General features: G+C 45.8%; 1 protein-coding gene and 1 pseudogene across 6 annotated transcripts in view; one reads left to right on the forward strand and one right to left on the reverse strand.

Moving 5' to 3' along the window:
• Window positions 1–15,845, forward strand: part of Smarca4 (SWI/SNF related, matrix associated, actin dependent regulator of chromatin, subfamily a, member 4) — a 98,400-nt gene that overhangs the window by 12,050 nt on the left and 70,505 nt on the right. For 5 of the 6 annotated variants that reach the window (XM_051196812.1, XM_051196809.1, XM_051196806.1 and 2 more), the window contains exons 2-5: window positions 11,356–11,605; window positions 13,374–13,506; window positions 14,142–14,546; window positions 14,770–14,868. In XM_051196812.1, coding sequence (XP_051052769.1) covers window positions 11,384–11,605; window positions 13,374–13,506; window positions 14,142–14,546; window positions 14,770–14,868 — 859 coding nt within the window. In that variant the 5' untranslated portion in view covers window positions 11,356–11,383. Of the gene's footprint in view, window positions 1–11,352; window positions 11,606–13,373; window positions 13,507–14,141; window positions 14,547–14,769; window positions 14,869–15,845 lie in introns of all 6 variants that reach the window. The other variant, XM_051196807.1, reaches the window with a different exon arrangement.
• LOC127231308 (poly(rC)-binding protein 2-like) lies at window positions 4,501–7,201 on the reverse strand (annotated as a pseudogene).

Consider the following 15,845-nt stretch of genomic DNA (forward strand, 5'->3'; position numbering starts at 1 on the left):
ATGGGTGTGTAGCACTGTGCCCAGCTAACAGGTTGGCTTTTGTTGCATGTGTTTATCATTCAGTATGTGGTAAAGTTGCTGGGGATGTAGCTTGACTTGTAGAGTGCTTTCCTGGCAAGGACTGTATAAATCAGCATGGTGTTGCATGCCTGTGACCCCAGCACTTGGGAAGCAGAGGCTGGAAGATCAAAAGTACAAGGTCAAGCTGGGTGTGGTGGTGATTGCCCTTAATCCCAACACTCAGAAGCATATATAGACCAGAGATAGATGAGCTTAAGGCCAGCCTGATGTACACAGTTCTAGGCCCAGCTATGGTTGCCTAGTGAGAATCTTTCTCAAGAACACAAAAAGCCTCAGATCCAACAATAGACAAACAAGCGCATGTGCCCATTTTCTTTTTCTTTTCTTTTTTTCCCCCAAGACAAGGTTTCTCTGTGTAACAGCTCTAGCTGTCCTAGAACTAGCTATGTAGACCAGACTGTCCTTAAATTCACAGGGATCCATCTGCCTCTGCCTCCTGAGTGCTAGGATTGAAGGCGTGCATTGCCACATGTGTCCATTTTAAACTGTGGTAACTCTTTGTCAGTTTTAAGTTGTTTTGTCAGCTAGGTATGCTTCACTGACTCAGGAAGCAGGTGGCTGCATGACAGTTACTGCATCGCCTGTACACTAGGAGGTGTGGATCAGGGACATCTGATGTGTTTCTTGTCTGTGTTAAAAGTCTCAAGAGTTTTAGTATGATACTGCCAAGGCTGTTAGCTTCATAGTATCCTGTGCCTGGAGAGGCTCAGTAACCTCTGAGGCAGAGGTCTCCTCCTGCTGCTGCTTGCTTCTCTGTCATTTACAGTCTCTGCCCTTGGTGGTGGTGTCTCTCCCACTTGTGTTATTTGTGAACACAGCACGCTAGTGGGAAATAGTGAGAGGCCTAATGGGGTGGATCTAGTCTCAGACAAAAGAAAGGGTATGTCCAGGACAGGTTTGTGTAACCTACTGCAGTTACTCCAAATGCAGGGAGTGGGCAGTCTGGCCAGTGGTGGCATGCCCATCCTATGGATGGAGAGGCTAAGTGTCTGTGCTCAAGCCTTGTTAACTCCCTCCCCCCCAAAAAGTTCCAGAGGACTGAGACTAGCCTGGCTCTCTCAGGGTGCTGAGATCTTAGGTGGCTTTCACGTGAATGAAAATTGAAAGGATGTAAGATCCCAGATAGCATATATAATTTCTAAGCCTTTTTTTTTTTTTTTTTTTTTTTTTTTGGAGACAGGGTTTCTCTGTATTACTTTGGAGGCTGTCCTGAAACTGAAACTTACTCTGTTGACCAGTCTGGCCTTGAACTCACAAAGATTCGCCTGCCTCTGCCCTGTAAGTGCTGGGATTAAAGTAAGCCTACTTTTTTTAAAGATCAGTTTGAATTTTCTATTGGGTTTTTGCATGTGAATGCAAATGCCCTGAAGGCCAGAAAAGGGTATTGGATTCTCTGAAGCTACAGTTGGAATCCTGGTGGTCCCATGGACGTTAGGAATTTAACTCAGGTCTTCTTTAAGAGCTGCAATCAGGGTTTCTTTGTGTTGTCCCTGACTGCCCTGGAACTGCTCTATAGACCAGGCTGGCCTCGAATTCACAGAGATCCTCCTGCTTCTGCCTCTTGAGTATGCATCACCACTGCCTGGCTCAATTAAGTGTTTTTTTTTTTTTTTTTTTTTTTTTTGTCTTTAGTCTCTTACTGAACTATCTCTAGTCCCTAATGTACTCCTTGGAATATGACCCTGTCTCACTGAACCTGAAGTGTGCTCATTCACTCGTTAGACTGACCAGTGAACTGTCCACCTGGATTTTTATTTACTTTTTACATTGTGTGTACTTTCATATGTGTGTGGTGGCCCAGGATTGACATCTTCCTTAGTTTCTGTCTACCTTGTATTTTGTGCTTTTGAAACCAGAGCTCACTGGGCTAGTCTGTCTAGCCCCCTTGCTGTGGTGGGCACACCCACCTAGTATTTTACATGGGTGTGTTACTTGAACCCAGGAGAGTCTGTTAAAGGGTCTCAAGATTTATTTAGGTATAATATAGGGATAAACAATCACTGATACTAACAGATTAGATTCAGCTTACTGTATCCTGCTACTCTGCCCAAGGGAGAAGGGGACCAACTGCTCCTTGCTCTGGCTCTGACCACACAATAGAGAAAGCTCTCTCCCTCAGCTCTTTTAGTGGTTATATATGCAGACAAGACCATGCCCTAGGGCTTGCTGCCCCAAAAGTTATTGGCTAAAGGGATCAAAATCTCAAAACATGGGTGGGTATGGGAATCTAGCCTTTCAGAGCAACTGCTTTGCTCTCTGAGCCACCTTCCCAGCCTCTGAATTGCTTCTTTAGTGAGGCAGGCACATGCTGATTACTGGATACCTCGATGCACTGGTTTGATTACTAATCCCCTTGCATAGCTTCATCCCTCATTCTCTCTGTGTCCGAAGACTGGTTGGCTGGTGGTAGCTCTACATACTTTCTGCCTTTTCTGCAGCCTGGTGTTTCAGAGAGAGCAGCTTAAGGAGCAAATGCTATTTTTCTTTTTTCTTTACCCCAGAGACAGGGTTTCTCTGTATTGCTTTGGAGCCTGTCCTGGAACTTGCTCTGTAGACCAGGCTGGCCTCGAACTCAGAGGTTCGACTGCCTCTGCCTACTAGGTGCTGGGACTAAAGGTGTGGGAACTAACAACCAGTGCTGTTTTTCTTTATAGATCGATTTGTATTTGTATGTGTCATGTGTGTGCAGGCACCTCAGGAGGCCAGGAGGGTGTCAGATACCCTGGAACAGAACTTGTAGGACAATGGATATGTGTGTGTTGGGAACTGGACTCTGGACTCCTTGAAGAGCTACAAGTGCACGTCAGCACTGAGCCATCTCTCTAGCTCCCAAATGACACTTTAAAGAGCTTCTTGTACTTTCTGTGGTGGTTTAAGTGAGCTTGTTCCCCATAATCTTGAGCATTTGGAGCACTTGAGTCCCAGTTGGTGGTGCTACCAGGGAAGGTTTAGGAGGTCTTACTGGAGGAAGTAGATCAGCTGGGTAGGAATTTAGGAAAGCTTAGCCTTGCCCAACTTTCTCTGCTTTGTGCTTGTGGTTGAAGACTTGGTTTCACAGCTCTCTGCTCCTGCTGCCATGCCTGCGACCTACCATAATGGACACTTAGTCCTTTAGTACCAACCATAACCTAGGAGATACTCTTTCTTCCTTAAATTGCCTTTATGGTCATGGTATTTTTTCCACAACAAGCGTCAAAAGCTAATCATTCTTCTCCTCCTCTCTCTCCCTCCCTTCCTCTGTCTCTCTCTCCCTCTCTCCCTTCCCTTTTCCTTGAGGCATTTGCTTTTCTGGACATGTCTCGATATGTAGGCTGGCCTGGCCTCTTATCTCAAATCTGCCTGGCTCTACTCCAAGTGCTGGGATAAAAGGTGTGTACTAATGAGACTGGCCCTCAAAGGGTGATATTAAACTGGGTGCTAGGGTACCTGTGTAACCCTGTGAATGGGGAATTAAGGACAGCAGAATCTAGAGCTCTAGCTTGGGTTACACAGTGAAATAATATCTCAAACAAAATGAAGTCAGTTCAGGAGTCTTTCCTGTTGCAGAGGCCATAGGAGTTAGATAGACAGCCTTGTTCACAGCTCATTGACAAGGGGAAGTTTGGCTCGTGCTGGGTTTGTGGTTGCTTGTAAGGTAATAGTGAACTAGCATTTTCTGGTGCTGCTTGCAGGTTTGCCTCAGCTCTGTGTTGCCCCCCCAGCTACCTAGGAAATGGGGGAACCTATAGGAGGAAATGTTTTCTTCAAGTAGCACCGATGATTTTGTTTTGTTGGTCCTAGGTTCCTAGTTGTTCGAACATTTTTGTTTTTAAAGCTCTAGTCCATCTTGTATTTTTTTTTTTTTTGAAAAATTCGGTGCATTACAAAACTAAACTGAAATACTCCATAACAAAAAATTCATTAGCCCTTCCCTCCAAACGGGAAAAGGTGGGGGGGAAGCTTATAAAACTGATGGTTATCAGGGTAACAGCAGAACAGGGAAAGGAATTAAAATTGTGTAATTAAACAGTCATGAGTGGTGGTGCATGCATTTAGTCCTAGCACACAGAAGGCAGAGGTAGGCAGAGCTCTGTGAGTTGAGGACAGCCTGATCTACAAATGACAGCTAGGGCTACACAAAGAAACCCTGTCTCAAAATCACTCATCCACTCCAAAAAAAAAAAAAAAAAAAAAAAAGAAAGAAAGAAAAGAAATCATGGTGCTGCTGCACACTTTTAATCCGATCCCAGCACTCAAGGGGCAGAGGCAGGAGGATCTCTGTGTGTTCAAGGCCAGCCTGGTCTACAGTACCAAGTTCCAAGACCGCCAGGACTACATAGAGAAAGCCTGATACAAACAAAACAGAAAGAAAGAAAGAGAGAGAGAGAGAGAAGGAAAGTGAATGATAAAATGTGTAGATACTGAACATTTACAAACTGTTTAAAACCTGGAATCACTGTTCAGAAATGACACAGATGAATCATGGGTGGTGTGGAACAGCAGAAAGGGATTATGGATGAATCTGCACTGTTCTGTCCCGGGACTACATGTCTCCAAGGAAAGCCTGACATTGATTACTTTGCTGGCAGCATTAGGTGAGGTAACCTTCCTGTCAGTAGAAACTTCCACTAGGTTAGAAATTTTGATCTGCACCCCAGACCTGATTTGACTGCTTGATAACACAATTATGCATCCAGTCAAATCATTTGGAGTGGTAAGTTTATGATAAGTAGTTTGAGCAGGTACACTCAGACCTGCATTTAATCCAGTATTGCCTCGAATCATGAAAATGAGACTGTTGGATTGCCCACTGGTGCAGTTTGGTCACTTCTGGTTATGGAATAGCATAGTGTCCTTGAATTGTATAGGCCTGCAAAAACAGCCGGAGAACTCAAGGATTTGGGCTGGTGCAGCATGGTTATATTATACCCGTTGGGGGGTGGTGGGCTGGGGGCCGGGAGACAGTCTTTAATGTGACCATAAATATCTGTTTGATGCACTTGATGGATTTTAGAGTGCCAGCAATAGTGATTGCCCCCTCAGTTGAGTTCCCTGCCACCTAGACCTTCGCCCTTAAACCCCTTTATTTTGTAACCACCTTGTCTAAGAGAGAGCTACACTGATTAGCAGGGACCACCAGCTGTAAGGTAACTTGAGGGTCTATGTGCAGCTGTGCTATTGGTTGTAGGGGTGCTAATGACTTTTTCCAGCTTTTGATTATAGCAAAAGCTTTGATGATGTCATTAGTGGATCCAAACAAAATGATAATTATCTCAGAACAATTTTCTTCTGTGATGTTGATATGTGCACCACTATTCTCAAGAACCTTCCTTACTGATAGCACTGCCAACTTCCTTTCCGTGCATGAATAGCCTGATGGTGACAGTGGCATTTAGTGTACTTTCAATCTCACCAGTGCTCTAGCAGTTTGGGGAGCTGGTCTTTGATTATTGGAGACAAGAGGTGACTTAAGAGAAAAGGGGAGTTGGCAGATGGAGGGGTTGGTGGGAAGGAGAGGGTTCCTGTTGCTTCTGTTGGTCTTTTGCTTTGCTCAGGCTGCCCTTAAACTCTCATCCTCCAGCTTTGTCCTCTACATAGCTAGGGTTATGGATGCAGTCCATTACATCAGCTCTTTCTACAATTGCTGGAGGACACTCTACTCTGCTTTTTCTTCTGATTAGCCTTAAAACTGAATTGAAGCAGTTGGGACATATGTGTATGTATATGTGTGTATAACCAGTCTTTGTTGGTCTCACCTGCCAGCTCCCAAACAACCACACAGAAACTTATTAATTATGAAAGCTCGGCCTATAGCTTAGACTTGTCCTCATGAACTCTTTAAAACTTAAATTCATCTATGTGTTGCCATGTGACTCGTGGCTTTTAGCTCTCTTTTGCTCCCCCTCCCTGGTGACTCCACCTTCTTCCCTGAGACTTCTCTGTCCCCAGATGTCCCCACCTAACCTCTTCCTGGCTAGCTATTGGCATTCAGCTCTTTATTAAACCACTTACAGTAACACATCTTCATACAGTGTAAAAGAATATTCCGCAACACACAGCTCGCGCGCGCACACACACACACATATTTTGCCTACATAGTGTATCTGTGCACCACTTTTGCGACTGGTGCCTGTGGAAGCCAGAAGAATTATGTTGGAATACCTGCAACAGTTGTCTGCCACAACAGTTGTCTGCTGGGAACCAAACCTTGTTCCTTTGGAATAGCAACCAGGACTCTTACCCCTGAGCCAATTCTTCCGCCCCAGAAGTAGTTTGAACTTTTTATCTACTATCTAGAAAAAGTTCTTACCCTTTTAGATTAAAATTCTTAAAGTTTTTTTTTTTTTTTTTTTTTTTTTTTTTTGAAGACAGTTTTCCAGGCTGATCTCAAATTGTCTGTGAAAAACTAGAATAATCCTGAACTTCTGATCCCTATTGACAGGATCTCGCACTGAACCTGAAGCTTGTTTTGGGGCTAATCAACTTGTCTTCTTCCGGTGCTGGGGTTACAGGAAGGCATACACTGCCATGCACAGCTTTTTTTTTTTTTTTTTGGAGACAGGGTTTCTCTGTATTGCTTTAGAGGTTGTCCTGGAACTTGGAACTTGCTCTGTAGACCAGGCTGGCCTCAAACTCACAGAGATCCGCCTGCCTCTGCCTCCCGAGTGCTGGAATTAAAGGCATGTGCCGCCAACACCTGGCTCATGCCCAGCTTTTTACATGGGTGCTAAGGATTTAAATTCAGGTCCTCACACTTGTACAACTATCATTTGTTTATTTATTTTATTTAATTATCTTATTTTATTTATTTATTTTATTTAATTATCTTGTTTATTTAATTATCTTATTTACTTTCATCTATCTACCCACCCATCCACCCACCCATCCATCAGTTTTTCAAGACAAGGTTTCTCTGTGTAACAGCCCTGGCTGTCTTGGAACAAGCTCTATAGATCCAGGATGGCCTCAAACTTAAAAAGATCTACCTGCCTCTGCCTCCCTAATGCGAATGCTAGGATTAAAGGTGTCTGCCACCACCGCCCATCGATTGTTTATTTTTGAATCTTACCATGTAGTCCTGGCTGGCCTTGCAGAGCCTTTCAAATTCCTGTTTTGAACACTTAACTGATAAATCAGCCATAGGGAAATAAACTTTGGGCCTGTTATATGCTGAAAAATGCTGTTTTGAAGGGTACAGTAGAAGGTCCAGGCAACTGCCCTACTAGCCCATGTCCACTCATGTCCTGTGCACCCTGAGGAGACACCCACCCCCCCTCCATCCCCATCCTGTGGCCAACCCTGGGAAGTGATGATAGTGCCACCATACCCTACTTTCTGATCTGAACTCTAAGCAAATGAAGGCAAGATTTGGGGTCACAAATGACTTTTGCTTTCTTTTTTCCCACTTCTCTAACTGCCTGTGTAAAGAATATATTATTGCATCATCAAGAAAAGTGATTTAGATAAAAGCGAGTTGTATCTGTCATGCAGAATTGTTACAATAATGCTTTGGGCTGGGTGGTTATAAAGAAATTACTTTCTTGTGGTTTAAATTTTTTTGTTACATATACTTATGTATGTATATGCTTGTGTATGGGCGTGTGCGTGTCACAGTGTATGTGGAGGTACTGGAAATCTACCATGTGGGTCATCCTGAGATTAAGCTCAAGTCAGGCTTAGTGGTGAGAACCTTGACCCACTGAGCCAACTCATCAGCCTTCACAATTCTTTTTATGAGTGTGTACAGGGCATGTGTGTACATGTGGAGGTCAACCTTGGCTGTCCTTAGAAATGCCATTCATCTATGGTAGACCCAGGACTTTGTATATGCTGTTCATGTGCTGTTTCACTCAGTTACACAATGAGCTCTGCATTTTTTAAAATTAATTTTTATTTAAGAGCTCTGATTTCTTTTTATTTATTTAGAATATTATATAAGCTAGGTGTGGTGGCACATGACTAATCCAGGTAGATTTCTGAGTTCTAGTCAAATCTGGTCTATATAGTGAGACCCTATCTCAAAAACATTAAAAACAAAACAAAATAGGGTGTGATAGTTCACCTTTAATCCCAGCACTCAGGAGGCAGAGGCAGGTGGATCTCTATGAGTTTGAGGCCAGCCTGATCTACAGAGTGAGTTCTGGACAGCTAGGACTGTTGTTACACAGAGAAACCCTGAATGGAAAAAATTTTTTTAAAAATAAAATCAAATAAAAAAGCAAAAACAAAAGACTTTGTTTCTCAAAATGTCCTCTATTTTATATGGTTTCTGTTCTCCAAACTCAGTAAGATAATGGCTTTCTGAAGTCTTCCTAGGTGTAGTTTCGTTGACCAGGCAATTAAAAAAACAAAAACAAAAAATTTATTTATTATTTATACAGTTTTCTGTCTGCATGTATCCCTGGAGGCCAGAAGACGGCACCAGATCTCATTACAGATGGTTGTGAGCCCCATGTGGTTGCTGGGAATTGAACTCAGGACCTCTGGAAGAACAGCCAGTGTTCTTAACCTCTAAGCCATCTCTCCAGCCCCGACCAGGCATTTTTATTTATTTTATGTGTATGGCTGTTTGTCCTTCATGTACTGTTTATGTGCCAGGTGCCCACAGAGGATGGAAGAGGGTGTCAGATTAGATTTACAGATTCTTGTCAGTGCAGAGAATTGAACCCAAGTCCTTTGGAAGAGCCATCAGCACTAGCAACTGTTTAGCTGTTGCTTCAGCCCTTTGATCAGTCTCTTGAAGGAGTTTTCCTCTTGATAGGCCCTCCACTGCTATTCTAGCATCCCCCCTACTCTTAAGAGTATGCAAACAATTTTCCTTTGAGTCCCCAGCTCACAAAAGAATGACACAGACACTTAATTCAACCTCGGCCTAGAGCTTGTCCCATTAACTCTTATAACTTAAATTAACCCATTTCTGTTCAGCTATGTGTGGTCATGTGGTTTGTGGCTTTTTACCTTTCCTGCATGTCTGATCCTCTGCCTCCACTGGTGACTCCTCCCTTTTTCTTCCTAGGAAGTTCCATCTCACCTCTTCCTGCCTAGCTAGTGGTCATTGAGCTCTTTATTAAACCAATTACAGTGACACATCTTAACACAGTGTAAAGGTATTCCACAATCGATGTAGTCCTTCATTAAGGAACCAGTTCAGAGATTAGGGCATCTAAAATACTGTGGTATCTCTAGTCTGGCTGGAGGAGGCTTTAAGAGGCCTAAAGACATTTATGGCTTTTAGTCAAGAGAGAAACTAATTACTTTATTTGGGGTCTTTTTATCCTAAATTGCTTGACCAAATTTTATCTCCTGTTTTTATCATTTCCACCTTCTGAAGAGATAACTTGAACTGCTGTTATGAAATTGCCATGAATGGAGTTCTGTTGGCAGTGGTTGGGAGAGGTTGCCCAAATCCTGATTAAAGCCAGAAGAACTGAAGCAGGAAACTAGGTAGTCAAAAGACAGCCAGTCAAGCCAGGCAGTGTGGTGCACATCTTTAGTCCCAGTGCTGGGAGGCAGAAGCAGGTGGATCTCTGTGAGTTGGAGGCCAGCCTGGTCTACAGAGCGAGTTCCAGGTCAGGCTCTGTAGCTACTGGGAAACCCCTGTCTCAAGAAACAAACAAACAAAAGGGTGTGTGTCAACCAAGAAGCACTTAATTGTAATTTGCACAAGACTCATTTTTATTATTGCAGCTTTTTGATAACAGAGTTACAGAGTTTCCAGTTCAGCAGAGAAGCCTGCTTTACTGAGCAACAAGTTCAAGGTCATATAAAATACAACAATGCTATTCTCTTCAGGAAAAAACATCTGAGGTTATGGGAGCATCATTTATGCTAACTGTTCTGTAGAAGTTGAGGACGGTTGCAGGCACTCTTACCTTCCTTCTCACATTTGATGGCATTCCAAATTCTCTTACTGAGAAATACCAGCATTGGGTGTTCTTGTGCCCGTGTCACAAATTGATTATGTACTCACATGACTTAATTCAAACCTCGACAGTGGCAGTCAGGGTACCCCAGTGGGTCTGCATCCATGATCCCAGAAGTGCATTGGTAGTTCCACTTGTGTAACAGCCACATGTAGAGGAGAAGGGAGGTTTTGACTGGTGCCTGGAGAAGGATGAGAGGGAGGAGTGAAGATAAGAGTGATAGTGTTACAAGGCCAGACAAGAACCAGGAGGAGCCAAACAGAGGAGATTTATATATGTGAGTGTTTTGTCTACCTGCATGTATTTTTTAGTACCATGTGCATCCCTGGTGCCCAAGGAAGTCAGAAGAGTCCACCATCTCCCCTGCAACTTGGTTAGGTATGGTTAAGAACTACCATTGGATCCTGGGAATCAAACTCCAGTCTTCTGCAAGAGACTTCTGCTGTTGCTGTTTAAAACAGGGTCACTATGTTACCCTTGTCAGTCTGGAACTCTGTGTTGACCACCTGGCTGGCTTCTAACTCAGAAAGATCCACCTGCCTCTGCCTCTCACTGCTGGGATTAAAAGTGTGTGCCACCATGTCTAGACTCACTTTCTTTTTGTACTGACAAGCCCAGTTAAGAATCTGGTCCTTAAGATCCGTGAGCCTGAGAGGAACCTCTGGCTCTTTCAGCCTTCCTGTAACAGTTCGTTTTATGTGAGGACAAGCCATAGGCCTTAACTGTGGCTTTGCTTGAAAATATGGAAGGAATTTTCCCTCTGAGCTGAGTTTATTTGTGGAATGGATGCTGGTTAAAGCTCACTGATTGTATGTGTTTGTCTTACTGTCTATTTGTCTGTGTGTCTGTCTCTATGCCCTTCCTGAACAAGAGAACAAATGACTCCCCATAGTTAAAGGACATTTTGAGAGATGTTCCACAGTCTCCCAGGACCTAGTTGATGTTGGATGCAAGGGGAGGATATTCTCCTGCTGACCACATCAGTGCACCCTCCAAATGTGGTTATTAATCATACCCAGAAGATCAGATTCACCGGCCTGTTACTTTAATTACCATGTGGTATTTAGATAAAGCTGGGACAATACCAAAAACGACTTGTTCTTTATGACCTGGAACTTGGTCTGCCTCCCTATGCTAGGGAGAGGAACCTGCACTATTACATTCTGCTTTCTGAATTGATTTTTCTTCCTTAGATAGTGTTTTTTCCAAAAGGAATAGAAGAAGGGTTTGGAACAGAGGTTTAGACAGGGCCTACAAGTTGGGGCACTGTGGGCTCGGTGCTTCTGTCTCACCTTTGGGCCCTTTTTTGTTGTTCTTAACCTGCTGAACCTATGTCCCAGATCTCAGGATGACCAGGGTTTCTTTCTAGCAGGAGACCACGGCCTGCAGCTCCAGTGAAGATGTCCACTCCAGACCCACCCCTGGGTGGGACTCCTCGGCCTGGCCCTTCCCCAGGCCCTGGCCCCTCACCTGGTGCAATGCTGGGCCCTAGCCCTGGCCCCTCACCAGGCTCTGCCCACAGCATGATGGGGCCCAGCCCAGGACCTCCTTCAGCAGGACACCCCATGCCCACCCAGGGGCCTGGAGGGTACCCTCAGGACAACATGCACCAGATGCACAAGGTAGGCATGCTGTGCTCTCATTCTGTCCCTGAGACTCACCTCAGCTTGGGACCTCAGTGTTCCATACAAGGCCACAGGTGCTTTCCTACACTAGAGGGGACAGGTCTTTTTGTAGATTCAGAGTCCCACCCTTGGTGTGCTCCTGTGAACAAAGGGATCAGGCTGTTGGCCTGAGCCAGGAGGCTGAGCAGCATCCCATCCTACCATTCCCATACTCCTTGTTTGGTAACAGTGTGCCAAAGCTTTCTTTTGTTAATAAAGGAATAACTAAATTCCTCCAAAGAGGCTTCTCCAGTGACCACACTGTGTGGCCTGCATACTTGAAACAGTGGCGAGTGCTCAGTCTGCTCCTGAACTACACTCCAGACTACCATCTCCCACTTCGTAAATTCATCAGCGATGCTTTTGTCAGCAAGGCTGCCAAGCAGTTCTCCTGTCCTATGGGCTTGGTCCTCCTCTTAGAGCTAGCTGAGAGCAGTATCAGCATTTGTCTGGGCCCACCAAGGCTGGGGTGTGAGAAGATATAGTTGGAGGCTGCAGTAGACTTCACCATGGTGACATTGTCAGCTGTTCTGCCTTGGGTCAGTCACCTCTGTAGGCTTCCGGTTTGGGTTGTGTTCCTCATCCACAAATGAGGAAGGCCCTCATCTGCCTGTCTCATCCCTATGTGGGTTGTCCTTGTGTACCAGCTGTGCTTGCTTTCAGGACATCCCCCTTTCTTGCTCCTTACTTCCTAGACTGCTCTGTCATCTTAGTATAGTGTTTGTCTTGTCCTTTTCGTCCTATGAAGGAAGCATGAGCCCACCTTCTGCTGTACAGGCTCCTCCAGCATTCCAGCCACATCCCCTCTACTTGCATTCTTTCTCCTAGCATTGCTCATGTATTCTGCTGCCTCTTGACAGGTGCCTGTTGGATACCTATCATTTATCCAGAAACCTGTTAGGTCCTGGAGTCCTGAATGACATAGAACTCTCATGCTGGGGGCAAGGCTCTTGGTCAATTTGAGCAGTCTGAATACACCTGTGGACTCTAAAAGCTGCCCCCCATTTCCCTGTCCCAGCTTCCTTTGTTATAGCTGTACTGAGCTATGACTTTGGTGTCACCTGCTTCATCACATGTTGGCCTATGAATTTTTTGCAGAGCAGAATGTTTATTAACTGGGCTAGTTCGCAGAGGGCTCTTAAGCAGTGTTTCTCTCACTGGCCGCTCTAGCCATTGCTCTGGAAGGCATGCCAACTCCCCAAAGCACCATGCGTCAGCCTCCCCTCCACATGTAAGGATCCTGCTTTATTGTTGTCTGGTTCAGTGGCAGGACACCTCTGCAATAGCTTTTTCCAAGCCGGTAGCTACTAAGGATAGTGGGGTATCTTGCTGTTGTCCAGTCTTTGTGTCCAGACCTTTTTGCATGTCCCTTTGATTTATAGTCTGCCAAGGATGAGGGCTTTAGTCCCAGGGTTGTGACTGTTCTCCTTGGTACAGAGAGCAAGGGGCCAGGATGTTCCTGCTGGAAACTGTGTCACGAGTCTTTTCCTTATGGGTTCTCACTGTCTGAAAAGGCATCTCCATGTTTCTGCTGCTCCTTTGTCTAGTTACCTTCTCTAGCAGTTTGATTTTGTGTCTCTATCCTGATACTCAGAAGCTGTGGTGTCTGTGCCTCAGAGTTAGCCTCCTGGCTACTTTGGGTGGACCTCCATGTGGTCTTCCTGGCTACATTGCTTGGCTGCCTCTTGCTGTCTTAGACTGACCTGTGTCCTTGTACATCTCATAGCCTATGGAGTCCATGCATGAGAAGGGCATGCCTGATGACCCACGATACAACCAGATGAAAGGGATGGGCATGCGGTCAGGGGCCCACACAGGTATGGGACCCCCGCCTAGTCCCATGGACCAGCATTCCCAAGGTATAGTCTGACTGGGTTACTTTCTGTCTCATGTTGTTCATACACCTGGAGCCCAAAATCTACTTTCTTCAGTCAAGATTCTGGGGGCAGCTAGGACAGCTGGCCTGTGGGGAGGGCTTTTGTGGTGTGGGGCAAGCCCTCTTGCCTTGGAGCAATCCTGGAAGACTGAACTGGTAGGACAGAGATGGCTTTTCAGCATGGTGTTTGAGGTTAGGGCTTAGCATGGTGGGGCCTGGGGACTAGTGGTGTCTCAGGACATGGGGAGACTGATACAGTAGATGACTTGTGCAGTCCTCCCTGACACCGAGGCCAATAAGCAAGGTACTGGGTCCTGAGGCCTCACAAGAATGACTGAGCAAGTTTGCCTGGTTGGAGGGCAGGCTTGATGCAGCTTGGCTTGCAGGTCTCACCTTCTGCACTTACCATCTGTGCTCTCCTGAAACATCCAAGCTCACTGCCACATGGGCTGCTGGATTGAGGCTGTGACTCAGTCACCACCCTCTGGGTGCTTCTTGTTTGACTCAGGAGAGTGGAATGTTTGGGGGTGCTGGGTGGTATGGATGTGATTTAGCAATCATAGATATATATGCTGCCAAGTGACCACTGATGACCACTGAATTAATCTTTCCCTACAGGCTACCCCTCGCCCCTAGGTAGCTCTGAACATGCCTCCAGTCCTGTCCCAGCCAGTGGCCCATCTTCAGGCCCCCAGATGTCCTCTGGGCCAGGAGGGGCCCCATTAGATGGTTCTGACCCCCAGGCCTTGGGGCAGCAAAACCGAGGCCCAACCCCATTTAACCAGAATCAGCTGCATCAACTCAGAGCTCAGATAATGGCCTACAAGATGTTAGCCAGGGGCCAGCCATTGCCTGACCACCTGCAGATGGCCGTGCAAGGCAAGCGACCAATGCCTGGAATGCAGCAGCAGATGCCAACACTACCTCCACCCTCAGTGGCTGCCACAGGACCTGGGCCTAGCTCTGGCCCTGGCCCTGGCCCAGGTCCAGGACCAGCCCCTCCAAATTACAGTAGGCCCCATGGTAAGAGCAATGCCCCTGGAGTGGGGAGGGTGTTCAGTTTGGCAGGCAGCCCTGGCTCCCAGATGATGGTACTTGGGACTGCTGAGATGAATATTTCAGCATTGAAATAAATGCTTTTTATCCCTCTCTCTGACATTACCTGTGGTGGGTGGATGTTCTCTGAGCATGGGCCAGCAGGTTTGAACACAATGGCATTTATGGTGCTTTGTTTCCTTGAATGTAGGTATGGGAGGGCCCAACATGCCTCCTCCAGGACCCTCAGGTGTGCCCCCTGGGATGCCTGGTCAGCCCCCTGGAGGGCCTCCCAAGCCGTGGCCTGAAGGTGAGTTTCTTTTCTCTTGGTGGCTTGCCCTACCTCCTGTCATGAGCCTGAGCTGTGCTGGACCCAGAGGTTGGTCTGCATTGCTTTACCTCAGAAGAAGCCTGGGGCTTTTCTGTGTGGTTCAGCTGGGATCTGCAGAATACTTCCTGTCCTTGTCAGGTGGGGTGGGGATTGTCCTGCAATCTCCTTAAACTAGTCAGCAGAGGAGGAAGGCAGGGAATGTGTCTACAGTCTGACTCAAGGAGAGTGGCTGGCTATAGCTGTGAATACAGACAAGCTTGCTCAGGACAAGGTATTTCTTAGCTTAGGGGAGAGGGGTGTCCAGCATGGTTTCCTTCTCTCTATAGAGAACACTCCCAGTGGAGGTAGGTACTTTTGCTGACTGTGTGTGGCATTGGCCCTTTCCTCTCAGAAGTGCCTCTGGAAAGTTTAGTTGTAGATTTCAAGGTCTATGTTTTGGTTGGAACAGTAGACCCTGCCTGCTCTTGGTGTCTGAGGGGGAACATTCTTTATTAAAATCTAGTTTGGATGTGAAAGAGTTATTCTCTCTATATGAGATAGAAGCTATCCAAAACCCTCAGTAGATACCTGACATACAAATATCAGCAGAACACACTGCTGGTGTTGAAGTTTTGTTCATCAGTGTCATGGTAGAATAAGCTGGAGTACACTCAGGACAGTGTACACTGAACTTGCCTTTGTGGTGATGCTGTGAGGAAACGGTGAATGATGCAGAAGTAGAATTTGGGTGTAGCTATTTAGAGCATTCAATTGAAACCTAGCAATCATCCCTGGAATTTTCCATTTAATAATTTTAGACTGCCATTGACCAAGGGTAACTGAAATGGCAGAAATGTGAAGCCTACTAAAGGAGAGGAGTGAATTGCTTTACAGGAAAGACAGGGGCATGCTGTCCCTATGAAACCAAGCACAGAAAAACCAAACACTGGATGGTTAGGTCTGAGGAGTGAGGTGTG

Source organism: Phodopus roborovskii, unplaced genomic scaffold (genome assembly GCF_943737965.1).
Source record: "Phodopus roborovskii unplaced genomic scaffold, PHOROB, whole genome shotgun sequence".
NCBI classification, from domain to species: domain Eukaryota; kingdom Metazoa; phylum Chordata; class Mammalia; order Rodentia; family Cricetidae; genus Phodopus; species Phodopus roborovskii.